General features: G+C 37.0%; 1 protein-coding gene across 9 annotated transcripts in view; it reads right to left on the bottom strand.

Moving 5' to 3' along the window:
* The window catches only part of ADD1 (adducin 1), a 116,803-nt gene that overhangs the window by 14,265 nt on the left and 87,361 nt on the right, over nt 1-15,177 (bottom strand). For 3 of the 9 annotated variants that reach the window (XM_043970394.1, XM_043970398.1, XM_043970399.1), the window contains exons 10-13: nt 13,254-13,598; nt 10,369-10,470; nt 8,693-8,782; nt 7,834-7,917 (exon numbers count right to left, since the gene is read on the bottom strand). In XM_043970394.1, coding sequence (XP_043826329.1) covers nt 7,834-7,917; nt 8,693-8,782; nt 10,369-10,470; nt 13,254-13,598 — 621 coding nt within the window. The remainder of the gene's footprint in view (nt 1-7,833; nt 7,918-8,692; nt 8,783-10,368; nt 10,471-13,253; nt 13,599-15,177) is intronic. The other 6 variants (XM_043970396.1, XM_043970401.1, XM_043970395.1 and 3 more) reach the window with 3 other exon arrangements.

The raw sequence follows: 15,177 nt of genomic DNA on the forward strand, positions 1-15,177 counted from the left end.
AGAATAACTAATAATGTAGGAAGAGTAGAGAGGAGTCTTCAGGAGACCAAATCCAAGAAAGGATTCAGTAAATAAAAATCAAAGCCTCAGGCATCTATACACAAATACAGATGGTATTGCTAATAAGAAAGAGTCATTAGTACAATGGAAAGAATGAGAGATCTTTGTCAGGGGATGAGTTTGAACCTTGGCTCTGTCACTATTGTGTAACCTTAGGCAAGCCACTTAATCTCTCTGGGTCTCAGTTCCTTATTTGTAACATGAAGGGATTGGACTAAATGACCTCTAACATCCCATATTTCTCCTCCCTTTTGTGGCTAAACTCCTTGAAGAGGCCATCTACAATAGGTATCTCTATTTCCTTTCCTCTGACTCTCTTCTTAACCCTCTGCATCCTGGATTCTGACCTCATCATTCAACTGGAACTGTTCTCCAAAGTTAGCAATGATCTCTTAATTGCCAAAGTGAATGGTCTTTTGAAATACTCATACTTCTTGACCTCTTCAGTTTGTGACACTGTTGATCACTCTCCTCTCTTTGATGCTCTTTTCTGCCTGGTTTTCATGACACAACATTCTCCAGGTTCTTCTTCTACTTGTCTGACCACTCCACAGTGGAGAAGGTTCTTCATCCACATCATGTCTGATAGCTACAGGAGTTTCCCAAGACTCTGTTCCAGGCCTCGTTACTTCTTCCTTTATACTATTTTGCTTAGTGATCTCATCAGCTCCTAAAGATTCAATTATTATCCCTAGGTTTAGCCAGTATTAACTTTTCTGCCAACCTCTAGTCTCACATCTCCAACCGCCTATTTAGACGTCTCAAACTGGATATCCCATAGACATCTTAAACATAACGTGTCCAAAACTGAACTCATTATCTTTTCCACCCAAAGCCCTCCCCTCTTCTGAACTTCTATATTATTGTTAAGGATACCACCATCTTCCCAGTTTCTCAGGCTCACATCCTCAACTCCTCACTCTCTCTCTGGCCCCCATATCCAATCTGTTGCCAAGCAAGTCCTGTCAATTCTACTTTTATAACATTGTTGTGAAGAGTCACAACCCCCTTCTCTCCAGTTTCACTGCCACAACCCTCATGCAAGTCTTCATTACTTTACACCTGGACTACTGTAATACCTTGCTTCGACTCCTTCCCCACTCCAGTCAACCTCCACTCAGCTGTCAAAATATCTTCTTAAAGTGCAGGTATAATCATGTCACTCTCCCCTGCCTCCCTCCCATGGCCCCCCACCCCCATCCCATTCCATAAACTGATGGTTCCATATTACCTCTAGGATCAAATATAAATTCCTTTGCTTGACGTTCAAAGCCCTTCATAATTTGGTTCCTTCCTACCTTTCTAGTCTTCTTGCACCTTATTCACCCCCCATGTTCTCTGAAGTCTGGTGACACTGGTCTCCTGGCTTTTTCTTCACTTAAGTTGTCTTTTTCTTTTCTTTTCTTTTTTTGGTGGGGCAATGAGGCTTAAGTGACTTGCCCAGGGTCACACAGCTAGTAAATGTCAAGTGTCTGAGACAGGATTTGAACTCAGATCCTCCTGAATCCAGGACCAGTGCTTTAGCCACTGCACCCCCTAACTGCCCTTTCCTGGCTTTTTCTTGAAGAAGAAACTCTACATTCCAACTCCAGGCATTTTTACTGGCTGTCTACCATGCCTGGAACTTTCTTCCTCTTCATCTCCAAATCTTATTCTCTTTCAGCTTCCTTCAAGTCTCAGCTAAAATCCTACCTTCTTCAAAAAGCCCTTCCTAGTCTCCTTAACACTAGTGCCCTCTCAGTGAATGAGCTTTGCACTCATTAGAATTGGCTCAAAGACCTTAATTTCATCAGAGTTGGCTCAAGGAAGGAATAACATACACACTCAATTGGGTAGAGTAATCTATCCAACTCTGCAGGAAAGTAAGAGGGGAAGGGAATAAGGAGGGAGGGATAAAAGAAGGGACTGCAGATTGGGGGATGGGGCAGTCAGAAGCAAATCACTTTTGAGGAGGGATAGGGTGAAAAAAATAGAAAATAGAGTAAATATCATGAGGAAGGGAATGGGATGGAGGGAAACAGTTAAAATAGTAACTGAAAAAATTGTGAAGCAGAGGCAAGAGTAATGTAAGATGATGATGATGATTGATGGATTAATGATGATTGGATGAAGATGGGGATTGACTGATGAGGATGAGAATGAATTGATGATAAAATGCATGGTACTTTGCTGGGCTATTGTGAAGAAAATTCTTTGTCAGGTATAAGGTACCATATAAATGTTATCTATTACTGTTGTTGCAAGAATCAACCTCATGGGTTTATTGTAAGGAAATCTCTCTTTAAAGTAATATATAAATGTAGTTTGCTATAAAAAAAAAAGATGAGCAGGATGCTATCAGAAAAACTGGGAAAGACCTACATGAGCTGATGCAACATGAAATGTACTGTATATAAGATAACAGCAATACTGTAAGACCATCTGCTGTGAAGGACTTGGTTACTTTCAGCAATGCAATGATGCAAGACAACTCTGAAGGTCCTATGAAAAATACAGTCCATCTACAGAGAGGGAACTTGATGGTATCTGAATACAGATTGAAGTATAATTTTTTTTTGTTAGTTCCTGTATCTGAAGTTTTGTTTTTGTCTGGTTTCTTTCACAACCTGGCTAATGTGGAAATGTTTTGTATAACTGCTCATGTATAGCTTATATTGACTTGCTTGAGTTCTTGGGGGAGAGAGGGAGGGAGGAAGAGAATTTGGAACACAAAGTTTAAGAAAAAATTGGCGATCAAAATTTGTATTTATATGTAATTTTGGAAAATAAAATTCTAAAAAAAAAAGACTAGTGCCCTCTCTCTATTGATTAGCTCCACTTTATCCTGTTTGTATTTTGTTTGTACCCAGTTTGCATGCCACCTTATTAAAGTGTACTTGAGTGCAGGAAGTTTTCAGGGTTTTTGCGTTTCTTTGTATACTTAATGCTTAGGACAATACCTGGCAAGTGCTTAATAAATATTTGTTGACTAAGGGCCCCTACTGATCTTAATTTATGATTCCATGAATCAGAGATCAAACTCAAGGAAACAAATCTGACCTCAGATTTAACCTCAAAGCTATTATTGACACTTGATGGGATAAGGCCCATGTTTGGCATATGGGTCTAGAAGGATGTTTCTTATTCAAAAGAAACAGGATGGTTGAAAAGGAATATAGGAGCAAATAACACTGTATATTAAGGAGACAAATTATGTGACCAAATATAGGAACAAGATGGGGAAGAAAGGTGAAAATTAAAGGAGGCTGATACAGAAGCAATCTTGCCATTGGTGTATATAACAGACCATCTAGACAGAAGAAGAAGACAGATGAATTCAGGAAACAGATCATAATCCTAGAATAGAGGCATAATATAGCAATGATGGAGCACATCAATTATTCTATCTGATGGAACTTTCTTTCTATCAAAAGCAGAGCAGGCAATAGCTCTTTGATTTGCCTTAATGATTTCATCCTTGAAACCTAGAGAAAGGTAAATTATACTGTGGATTTGATTTTTATCAATAAGGAAGAACTGGTGGCTGGGATATAAATGATGGGAACCAACAATCTGTCAATTAAGCCCATACTATGTGCCAAGCACTGAGCTGGTTATTGGGCACATTAAGACAAAAGTGAAAGGGTTCTTGCCCTCAAATGGTTTACATTCTATTGGGGAAGGCAACATGTACATATATAGATATATACAAAATAATTAAAAAGCAATTATGGGGTGGGGAGGCACTGGATTAGAAAAGGAAGCCTTGGTTGGGGCGGGGGGGGGGGGGGGGGGGGGGGGGGGGGGGGGGCGGGGGAGAGCCCAATGATATCAGCTTAGAATTTATGATAGAGTATGGAATTGCTTGATCTCATAGAGAGGGTTGAGGAGGGAGGGAGGAAGAAAAATTTAGAACACAGAATTATCTCAGGGACCCTGATCTCATTGGAGTGGGCTCATGGAGGGAATAGCTTTCATATCCAATTGGGAGGAGCAATCTATTTAATCCTGCAGGAAAATAGGAGGGGAAGTGGACAAGGAAGGAAGGGTGAAAAAAGGGAGTACAGAGCGAGGGAGTGGATAGTCAGAAGTAAAACACCTCTGAGGAGAAATAGGTAAAAAGAAGATAGAGTAAATGTCATGGGAAGGGAGTAGGATGGAGGGAAATAGTTATGATGATTGATTATAATGGCAAAATGTATGGTACCTACTTTGCTGGGCTTTTGTGAAGAAGATTCGCTGTCAAGCTTAAGGTACTATGTAGAGGTTGTGATGAATAGGATGCTATCAGGAAAACCTGGAGAGACCTACATGAGCTGAAGCAGAGTGAAATGTACTGTATACAAAATAACAGCAATAGTGGGGGATGATCTGCTGGGAATTATGTGGTTGCTTTCAGCAAGGCAATGATCCAATGTAACCCTGAGGGACTTATGAAGATTGCAGCCCATCTGCAGAGAAAGAACTGATAGTATCTGAAAACAGATGGAAACACATTTAAAACAATTTTTTTTCATTTCCTCTTTGACAATTCCTTAATCTGAAGTTTTGGTTCTTTTGACTGTTTTCTCTCACAACTAGCTAATATGGGAATTTTTCCATGACTACTCATGTATAACTTATTTTGAATTGATTGAGTTCTTGTGGGTGGGGAGTGGGGATGGAAGGGGGAAGAGAAGTTGGAACACAAAGTTTTTTAAAAATTGATGTTAAAATTTTGTTTTTACATATATTTTGGAAAATAAAATTCTATTCAGAATAAAAAAAAGAATTTATGATAGAAGAGGAAAGCATAGCTGTATACAATTTTGACATGCAGTTTCAATCAAAGAATAGAGAAGGTTTTATGGCCTAAAATTCTCCAAGGGATATCAGTTCAAGAGGATTAGGAACCTCCAATTTATTCTGTATACATGCTATCTTGAATATAGTTGTTTGCATGTTGTCTCATCAATTAGATTGTGAGCTCCTCAAAGGCACAGAATATTTTTGTCTAACTTTGCATCTCCAGTGCTTATCACAATGTCTGGCACATAGTAAGTACTTAATAAGTGCTTGTTGCTGCTATTGACTCCTGTGAGTCGATTGCTATGGACAATAAAGGAGAGAGGGCAAAGGTGGGAGGGAACCAAAAGAAGCAAACATGAAAGTATTATTTATATTAATTCATTTAAATCAATGTCATTCTAAATGGGATCAGTTTTTAAGTGGGATGCTATACAAAATTGCAAGCAGCATCTTCTGGGCATTAATTTTGATCTGGACACATTAATCATATAAAGCTGTGAGAAAATAATGGGATTTGGTAGATACCCAAAGACCCCACCTGAGATTAATTTAGAACTGATTAAATTAAGTGAGATTGACTTTGCTGATCAACCTATTTAAAGTTAATTCAATTAAAGCCACACCTGGCTGACTCCCAAGAGGGAGTGTTCTCAGAGGCTGTGGACTATGACATCAACACAAGACCACCAGTGAACCAATGGATTTGGATGACACTAACCAATCAGCCTGAAACAGTATTTAAGGACCGCCTCTCCTCTAGACCTATAAAAAGCTTCCACATGCAGTTTGTGGTTGAAGCAGGCTCGTGATGGAGGACTTGAGGAAGAACCAGACCAGGCTGGAACTCTAGGCTAGATAGGCCTTGTCTTAACTTTCTGAACTCCACGTGTTCTCTTTTTACTAATACCTAGTATGCTTTAATAAATGCTTAATGCCCAAAGACTGGTGCTAAAGCTTCTGATTTAAGGCAACCATACATTTAGATTTTAAACATCACAAAGCAAAGGCAAAACGGTATCATATTTTCCCATGATTAATATCTGGAGTATTTATAGGACAGAAATTTTTTCTTTAAAAGTTCATTTTTTAGCTTCCTTAACAAAATATCCTATATATAAGTAGTGTGGCATTGAGTTTATTCTACAATGCTAAGATTAAGGGCTTTCTATCCACAAAGTGAGCAAATTTGGACATCAAGAAAGATGGCAAATAGATTAAATGGTCAACTCAATCAGTGAATATTATTTAAAATGCAACCAAAAAAATAGTAAGATAGTAAGTATATAATGACCAAGAGAAGATGTGTATTTTCTGCTCTATAGCATTAAGGAAAAAGAAGTACCTCCAAAAGAAGTGGTATGTAGTATATTCTAAGAGCCTAAATAAATATTATCTAAGTACCTCCATAAACTCCATAATTCTACAAGCTAGGTTTCCATACAGAAATGATGAATCATTGTCACAAACCTATTTTCCTATGTTACTTAGCCTGAATAGACAGTAGATGGCCTCCACTACAGCTCTACTCTCTCTGATGTTTCCTTGTGGGTGACCCATGATTCTCAAATGCTGTGAAAGTCAAGTCCAAGTCTTGGTAGGGGATCCCAAGCTGAAAATTCTCAGATTAGGGGCCTGGCAGTTTAGGCTGTGTGTATGCTGAAAGGGTCACCATCAGAAGTCTGGCTTCCAGGGCAGCTAGGTGGCGCAGTGGATAGAGCACTAGCCCTGCAGTCAGGAGTACTTGAGTTCAAATCCGGCCTCAGACACTTGACACTTACTAGCTGTGTGACCCTGGGCAAGTCACTTAACCCCAATTGTCTCACTAAAAAAAAAAAAAGAAGTGTATTTTTCTGACTCCTTCAATTTACAGAGCTATCCACTGAGGCAGAGAGGGTTACAATCTGTACTGTTGGAAGATGTACCCACACTGATGCTTTTCTAAAATTAATTTTAAGGTTTACCAAATGATGAAATAGAGATAGAGCTCACAAATTTCCTTCTGAAAGGAGCTGAATGTAATTACTAAGTTAAGAATTTGAATATTTAATTCATTAAACCTCTTTCAATTCAGAATATTCTAGAAACTCAACTGTTCAACATTCCAAGATAACTAAAAATAGGAACAAATATAACATTTCTAACTCCAAAGCCAGTAGTAGGCACCAGCAAAAATTCTCATTTTGGGGGCTAAATCTATGTCATACACTGCAGAAAATATTACACTTTTTTTGTGTTAAAACCACTTAACTGAGAATTTAAAACTCTAGATTTCAAGGAACACATGAAGTATCTTGTTTAGGATTTCTTTTAAAGGCTCACTTTATTATCACTAGGGCATGCTGTGTATTCTGCTGACATACTTTCCACTTCCAATTTGATGAACTTTTCAAATGTTGCACAGTCTTAAGCAAAAAATGGGTACAAGTCTACAGTGAAGAACTGCCACTGTTCCAAGCTGACTTGAGGCTTCATAGAATTTCTCTATTTATGAATGCTTTTATCTAGCTATACAATGCCAAGACTGCTAATTTACAGAAAGCAGTTGCTTACTGGAGGAGAGGAATCTGTTGCTTATTTTCTGTTGATGTCTACTCAGGAATCTGATACTATTTTGGAGAAGTAATTAAGCCTGAGATTAAGCTAGTCTATAATGGAGTCCTTCTAAAGTAAAGAGTTAAATACCCCCAAGATGAAACTCCCCAAATCCTACCAAATCCTACTATGCAATAGCCAAATTACATGCAGAACTGTAGGAATATCATATAAAAATTCATATCACATTTCACTTCAAGAAAAAAAACATTGGAAAATATAAAAATAACACACCAATGTTTTAATCAAGGCATAGAGTACACAGAACAGAACCTTATATAGCATTTAATATGTCCATCTAAGACCCATTTTTTAAAAAAAAGATAAAACAGCTAATAGGGAAAACAATTAGGGAAAGGGAAGGTTGAACACAACAGTATACTTGTAGGTAGTTAATGACAGGGCAGTAAGTACCTTTCTAACAGAGAGAGATTTAGCGGGACTAAAGGCCTGCTCGAGCCCTTCAATAGTTTCCGTACAGTCAGAGAGGGGAGCATCCTGCAACAGTAAACTGAGTAAACAGAGCAAACCAAGCCTGATCTTCATAATATTAACCAAGAGCACATTCTGGTGCCAATTACAAGCATGCGGAAACACGGTAAATATAGGGCTAAATAGCTATGGGAAGGACGTTACATGCAGAAAAGCATCAAAATATGGTGTATACAAATAATCAAACCTTATGAAAGACAGGAAAAAAAACCCACTCCCCCCCACACTTATTTCACAGATCCTAACATTTCACATTCTAAATGCATTCGTTTGCATATCTGGGTGTACTGACAGATACTTTTGCAAGTATTTTTAAGAATTGGTAGTGCTATCAATATTAGAAACTTCAGAAGTGCATTTATATCAGAAGCATATATTTACACTACCATTCCTTCTTAAAGCAACTACTTTTTAGCAACATTAAATTTCAGACAGGCAATAGAGAACACCACTCACAGCATTTTATACATTACATGATTAAAACATGAAAAATCTAGATGACATAAATCCATCTACATTTCTAAAGAATGACAGCCTATATGTCTGCTTTTCCATACTGCATGCATTATACTGAGCAACAATTCACAGAGCATACTCCACTATCATGCTTGATCTATTCAACTAAAAGTCTAGAATTTTTTTCTCAATACACTTTAATAAAAACAACAGGGTTGCTTCTAATACTTACCTAGTAAAGTTATTCTCTGCCACAGAATAATTTTACAACTGATTAAAATTATAATTACATCACATTAATGCTGAAGACAGTCTGAGTTCTCACCTGTACAAGACTCCTGTCCATTACTACACCACAAAGAACCTGTGATTGAGGGCCAGCAGTTTTGATATCCTGTAAATTTTGCTCTCGAATCTGTAAGTAGGGGGAGGGGAAGAATAAGAACAAATACATATAAAAGGTAGAATGAAACTTATCTTGTTAATGATGTAATTTATGATTCTTTTGTATCAAGTAGCCTACCTGACTTCAGGTTCATTTTTCTCCTCCTCTGCCTCACACCACAGAAAATGGAACAGATGCCAGAAGTGAATCTTTGAAGCCACAGAGCCCTTAACAACCATTTTACTATGTTTAATCCTATTCTTCTTACAGATTCTGAGGTTTATAACACATTCAACATTTAGATGGTTTAGAGTAATGTAGTTGAGCTTTTTTTTTCTTTTTTGTAATTGAGCTTAATAAGGCAAAAACTATAGCTGGAAAACTGGGGTTTCTCTTGATTTGACAAAGACCACTGATAAACTCATTAGAAGAAAATATTTTCTAGCTGCTGTATATCATTGTAATGCTATAAATATTGCTAAATAATATTGATAAGGCAATTTGAGTTATCTTTCATTCATTTATCATTCATTGAGCACCTATATGCCAAGTACTATTCTGGGTTCTGTGAGAAACTGAGAGATAGCAAGATATAGTCCTTGCCAACAGGTTGATAAATATAGTATGGATATTACTACACAGAGGAATAATCTTAACTTCTGTGACCTCAATCCCTTTATCTGTAAATGAGAAATTAAGATAGAGCTGAAAGGGATTTGTAGGAACTAACTTTCCATCTTCTAAGGGCCCTTCTACATTTAACAATACTGAATAAAATGCAGATTAGGATAATAAGAGAAGTATAAACAAATTAAAATAAATAGCAAAGAATAAACAAAGCAATATGAGTTAGAAGAAGGAAAAATCACTTCCAACTAGGGGATTATGGAAGGCTTTATGGTTTAATGAAAATATGACCTTTGGTAAAATAACATGGGGGAGGGGGGGCCTGGAAGAGAGAAGTTAGTGGCATAGGATCAAAGCTATAAATAAAATGGTAAAGAAAAGGTAATCTCAGAGAAGTTAATGCACATTTGAATCATTAAATAGCCAATTTGTGCCTCATGAAATTAGCTGATGGGGGTGGGGCTTGGGATATAATGGACTATAATGATGTTATTGTAAAAACAATGTTGTTCTGAGGGATAAGCTTGTACACAGAACATTGTAAATAAAAGTTTGGAGGAGAGAAAAGGAAAAAAGATGTTTTTAGATGACAGCAAGCTGTTTTGTTTGGCTGGCTTGCTGAATACACTATAAACTGGAAAGGTACATTGAAGGCTGACTGTGGAGAGCCTTACATCATATCTACAAACCAAAAAACTACGATTCTGTGGCTTTCAGCTTTGCACCCTGGCAAATAGTATATTTTACAATAGACTTTGTATTAAACTTTTTAACTTGTTCTGAAGATACTAACTTAAGGGCCAATATTTAAAAGAACAACGACTGCTATCTTCTCATTCAATAGTTAGTAAAGTGAAAATTGTCTTCTTATATAGGAAGATGCTGGAATATAAGCATCAACAATAACAACAAAAACTCCGGTCATCATTTATGGTATATTAGCTTCAACAAAATAATAACAGCAATTAAAACAGACAGAAAATACACACCTTGTTCCTCATTTCCTGGACCTCTTTAGGATTAGTGTTCAATGGAACAAACAGGTTAGGGACAGCAGAGGTGGAAGTTCTAGGTCCATCCTCTTTAGTCCACTGTAATATCAAGAACAGTTGAATAGTCAGGATTGCTATAATGGCAAGTGACATCCACAGCAGCAAATTTACATCACATATCTCTTCATGCACTATACATAACAGATAGAGAACTGAACCAATGATTACATTTTATTACTCAATTCCCATCACCCTCAAACTTCTTCCTGCATCAAACAATATAGAAGGAAGTTAAGAATCTGTTAAAAAATGTATGTTTTAAAGTCAAAATTGTGACTTATCAACAAATGCATTTTCAAAACTTGTCTAAAATGTATGTACAATAAAAAAGGCTTATGCTATAAAAAAGCTTAAATTTTCTTTGCAATGTCACTTAATAGTGAATTTTAATAGAGATCATTGATTCACCGCTCTGATAATTAACAGACATTAAAGCAAACTTAAAGCATAAGATGACAGTAGTATGAAAAGCAATGTGATGTTACTAACCAGGTGTATTGAATGATTCTGAACTTCAAGGCAAGAGTGGGCATCACCAAAGTTTTGCGTTAAAAGAAACTTACAGAATCAGAATGTATTGGCTGCATAATTACTTCAACCCAAGAAAATTACTGTATGAACACTTATACAGTAGCTGCCTGGTGGAAGAGTTTGGTGATGTCAAATATTTCATTTAACTTAATAGTTTCAAGTGTTATTAAAAAATCCCAAACTGAAACTTTAAGTATTTCATGAGACCCTTGTTGAAGGCTGTTTTACTTATCAGTGCAGTTGGTGTGCAGATGGCTTTCTGCTCCACATTTTCTCTTGTTTTGTAATCCAGTACATTTTTAAAAAGAAAAACTATAATGCTTGGGCCTAAACAGCACTGAACATTAAAACAAGCCTATTTTCCAGAGCAAATGCTTTGTCTTTCTGAGTATTTTCAGGAGACAATAATATAGCAGTAAGCCATTAAGACTTTAGAGGAAGCAACAAAATGCTAAAAATGCTTAGCCACCATAAAGGAAAATATGGAATGAATATGGAGCTGTGGAATACTCACTGATGATTATCTTCTCAGATAAATATAACTCCAGCTTTTTATTAAAGATAATTTTTTTAGTCAAAACATTAAAACAACAACCTCAGAAGCCTGAAACTGCTTGAAAAATTAAGAACAAGTATTATAAATTAAATACACCAACCTGGGACACCGTATGACTTTTATCTTATTCCACAATAATATAAAGACAAGAAGATTACTTTAATTGCTCAAAAAGGTCTTTTCTTCAAATGTATGCCAATTAATTATATGTAGTAATTACATTGTTTTCAAGCCAACATAAATAAAACTTAAAGCTATAGCTGGATGTGCTTTTAAGTAGCCAAGTACTATAGAAATATATTACACCATTTGGGTAAAAGTTAAAAGAAATACTTCATCCCGCTTTCAAATGAAAAGAAAAAGTAAACTCATTTAAGCAAGTAAAACCATTTAAACAAACAAACAAAAAATTCCAAGGAAACGAAATTAAAAGCCCACTCACCATATACATAAAGAATTTCTCTGTTTTTTTTCAGGGCTTACTAGAAAAGATTCTACTCATTTGCTCAAGAGTATATAGATTCCCTAAAAACAGTTTTACCAATAGAAAAAAACAAATAAACCAAAAGCCATCTAGAGAAGGCTAAACTTTAAAAAAAAACCCAAAATTATAATGTCAAACAGCCATAAAGAGGAGAACTGAAAGATGTAACTTGACCATTAAAGTCAATTGCTTTACATCTCAACTGAACCCTGTAGAGCTGATCATGCATCTGGGTTCATTTCAATCTTCAGTTCCCTCATATAAGCCTCTAGGAGTGCTTATAGTGCTTATAGACATGCAAATTTCTATTTGCATTTTAATGTAAGAATTGTATTTACTATCACATGAAAAATCAAATAAGTTTTTGAAACTACCAGAGAGGGGCTTGAGGTCCTAAAGCATGTGAATACCATTACTTTGGAATATCTCTCAGTACATATTTTAAACTTCAAATAGCATTAATCACAACAACAACAAAATCACCAGTTGCAGTATCTTTCGATGAGTGCCTGCTGATGGCCTGAGCTGCACTTTAGTCATGCCACACCCAGCTGGGACTGGAGGAGAGACTTATCACTTATGGCCATCTACTTACATGCAACAGTTCATGCAGGAGGCAGCTGGTTGTGAACATTTAGAGGCTTTGGGATTCAGAGAAATGTAACAGGTTGCAGGACAGAAAAATTAAAGTTAAGAACACATCAACATTACATTAAGAAAAAACTGCTTAAGAAAGCACTAAGATCTTTTTAACAGAGACTAGTCTACTAGAATTACTTAACCAAATCACTGAAATTGACTTAGGATACTAAAAAACTAGTTTCATGATATAAAGGCTTTTCCTTGCATGCAGTATTAATAGTCCGGAGTCAAATGTAAATTAACTTAAAATATGGAAGTACACAAATTTAATTCATTTAAGTGATTTGATACTACTGAGTCAAGCTATTACTAGAGTAAGCAAGCAAATATTCTGTATCTTAAGCAGTTTCCAAGCAGATAGTATTAGGAAGAATCACAGAATCTGAGTTAGAAAGAAATTCAGAGGTCATGTAGTCCAACCCGTTTGAAGCATTCATTCTCCAAAATTAAATCAATGTGAGAAGTTTACTCTGCCAGATTAAAAGATAAATGCAGTAGTTTTAGTTTTAATCGAGGTTAGAAAAGTTTTTGATTCCCAAAGCCTCCAAACTTTCAGCCACCCAAGTTGCTCTACATCATCTAACTATGAACAGTAAGGTAGGCACAGACCAAGCAGTTGGTAATACAGCTTGGCACGCAGACACCGGACGAGAGAGACTGCAGCAAGGGTTTCACGTGATCGTGTGTAATGTTCGTCCACACCTTAGTCTTCGACTTGGGACTGCTTCCATTCTGCCCTTCTTCAGAAGCATCATCACCTCTGCCAGAATTCAGCCATCTTGTCTTCTCTCGCTGTTGTTTCTGAAAACTGTGTCTGAGAGGGGAGCAAGTGCCTGAGTCACCATCACTAGCAAAGGAGTAACCTGTGACACTAGCAGGAACCTCAACATCACTGTATTTTTTGGATTTTTCTCTCAAAGCAGGGCATCGATATGGGTAGCCAGTTCTATAACCCTAAGGACAAAATGGATAGAAAGAATCAATATTCTGTGTTTCACAAAATCTATTTCTATTCAATTTATTCATTACTGCAGTATAAATTGTGCTCATCAACTTAATGTAAATGGAGAATGATTATAACTATTATAACACATTATAACTATTTTTGTAAGTCTGATTCTTTCTTAAAGATTGCAGCAATCTTGGGAGGGGTTGGGGAAGGGAAGGACTTCCTGGTAAGAAAATTCCCTTTACCAATGCATGTTGGCACCTCTTCTATAAGAGCCTTGTAAAGCTGCCTAGGGCACTTAGAGGTTTAAGTAGCTTGTTTAGGGTCATGCAACCAGGATGTGTCAAAGCTGAGACTTGAACCCAAGTCTTCCAAATTTCTAGACTGACTCTAGCCACTGTGCATGTGGCCTCAAATCTTGAGGTATAGCCAAAAAAAGATTCTTCTCACTGAGCTGAGTACCAGCTTTTGACACTCAGCATTTTCACAGCTCCCTCCATTGCTTTTAATTGGAGGATGGAGGGCTCCTCTCAAAGCCTGCTTTTTTTTTTTTTTGTGGGACAATGAGGGTTAAGTGACTTGCCCAGGGTCACACAACTAGTAAGTGTCAAGTGTCTGAGGCCATATTTGAACTCAAGTCCTCCTGAATCCAGGGCCGGTACTTTATCCACTGCACCACCTAGCTTCCCCCTCAAAGCCTGCTTTTACAAAGGGCTCAGAACTTTCCAGGGAACTCCTCGTTTTCTGTCAGGCGCTTTGTTTGGCCTCAGGGAACCAGGGAACATGAGTTCCCTGCACCAGGCACTCTCTAGTGCCCCCCTCTCCATTTTCTGCTTCCCTTTGTGTGTTGTCTTTCCCTGTTAAGTCTGTAAGCTCCTTGAGGACAGGGACTGACTTTTTTCTATTTGTATCCCCAGCACTTAGGATAGTGCTAATAGTAGTAGGTACTTAATGAATGTTTATTGAATTGAACCAAAATATTAAGATGCCCTGATATTTTTCCCACAGTAGTAACATTTAGTTATAAACATGGCCAAGAAATCATGGGTTAAGAGTGAAAATAACAAACTTGTGTACAGTTTTAATAAATCAAATTTTAAGATTTCTTCCCAAATTCCAGTACAACTGTATAGTCTATGTTAGCTATTACCAATTGTATACTATGAATAGAATATCTAGGGAATCAAGCTGTCTGATGAAGGGTGGGGAATAGGGGAGAGGGGGAAAAATAGGAAAGATGCTAAATAGTCAAGAATGAAAAACTCCAGATCAAGAGTGAAAGACTGATGTAGGACTATAGAGGGTTTTGCAGAAGCACCTAGAAATATGTTTCAAGTTCCTCAGCTGATTCTACACTATGGAATTACAATACTTCTTGGCTCTATAGAAAGTGTCATTAAGGCAGCCACTCCCCATTTCTGTCCCTGTAATTAGCTGACTCATTGATCATAATTTACCATATTTTGAGAGAGATTAAATGTTAGTGAAAGCACCACATTAAAAATAAATCTTAGGGGCAGCAAGAGGTGGGTGTAGTGAATAGAGCACCAGCCATGGATTCAGGAGGACCTGAGTTCAAATCTG

The sequence above is a fragment of the Dromiciops gliroides genome, chromosome 6, assembly GCF_019393635.1.
Source record: "Dromiciops gliroides isolate mDroGli1 chromosome 6, mDroGli1.pri, whole genome shotgun sequence".
NCBI classification, from domain to species: Eukaryota; Metazoa; Chordata; class Mammalia; order Microbiotheria; family Microbiotheriidae; genus Dromiciops; species Dromiciops gliroides.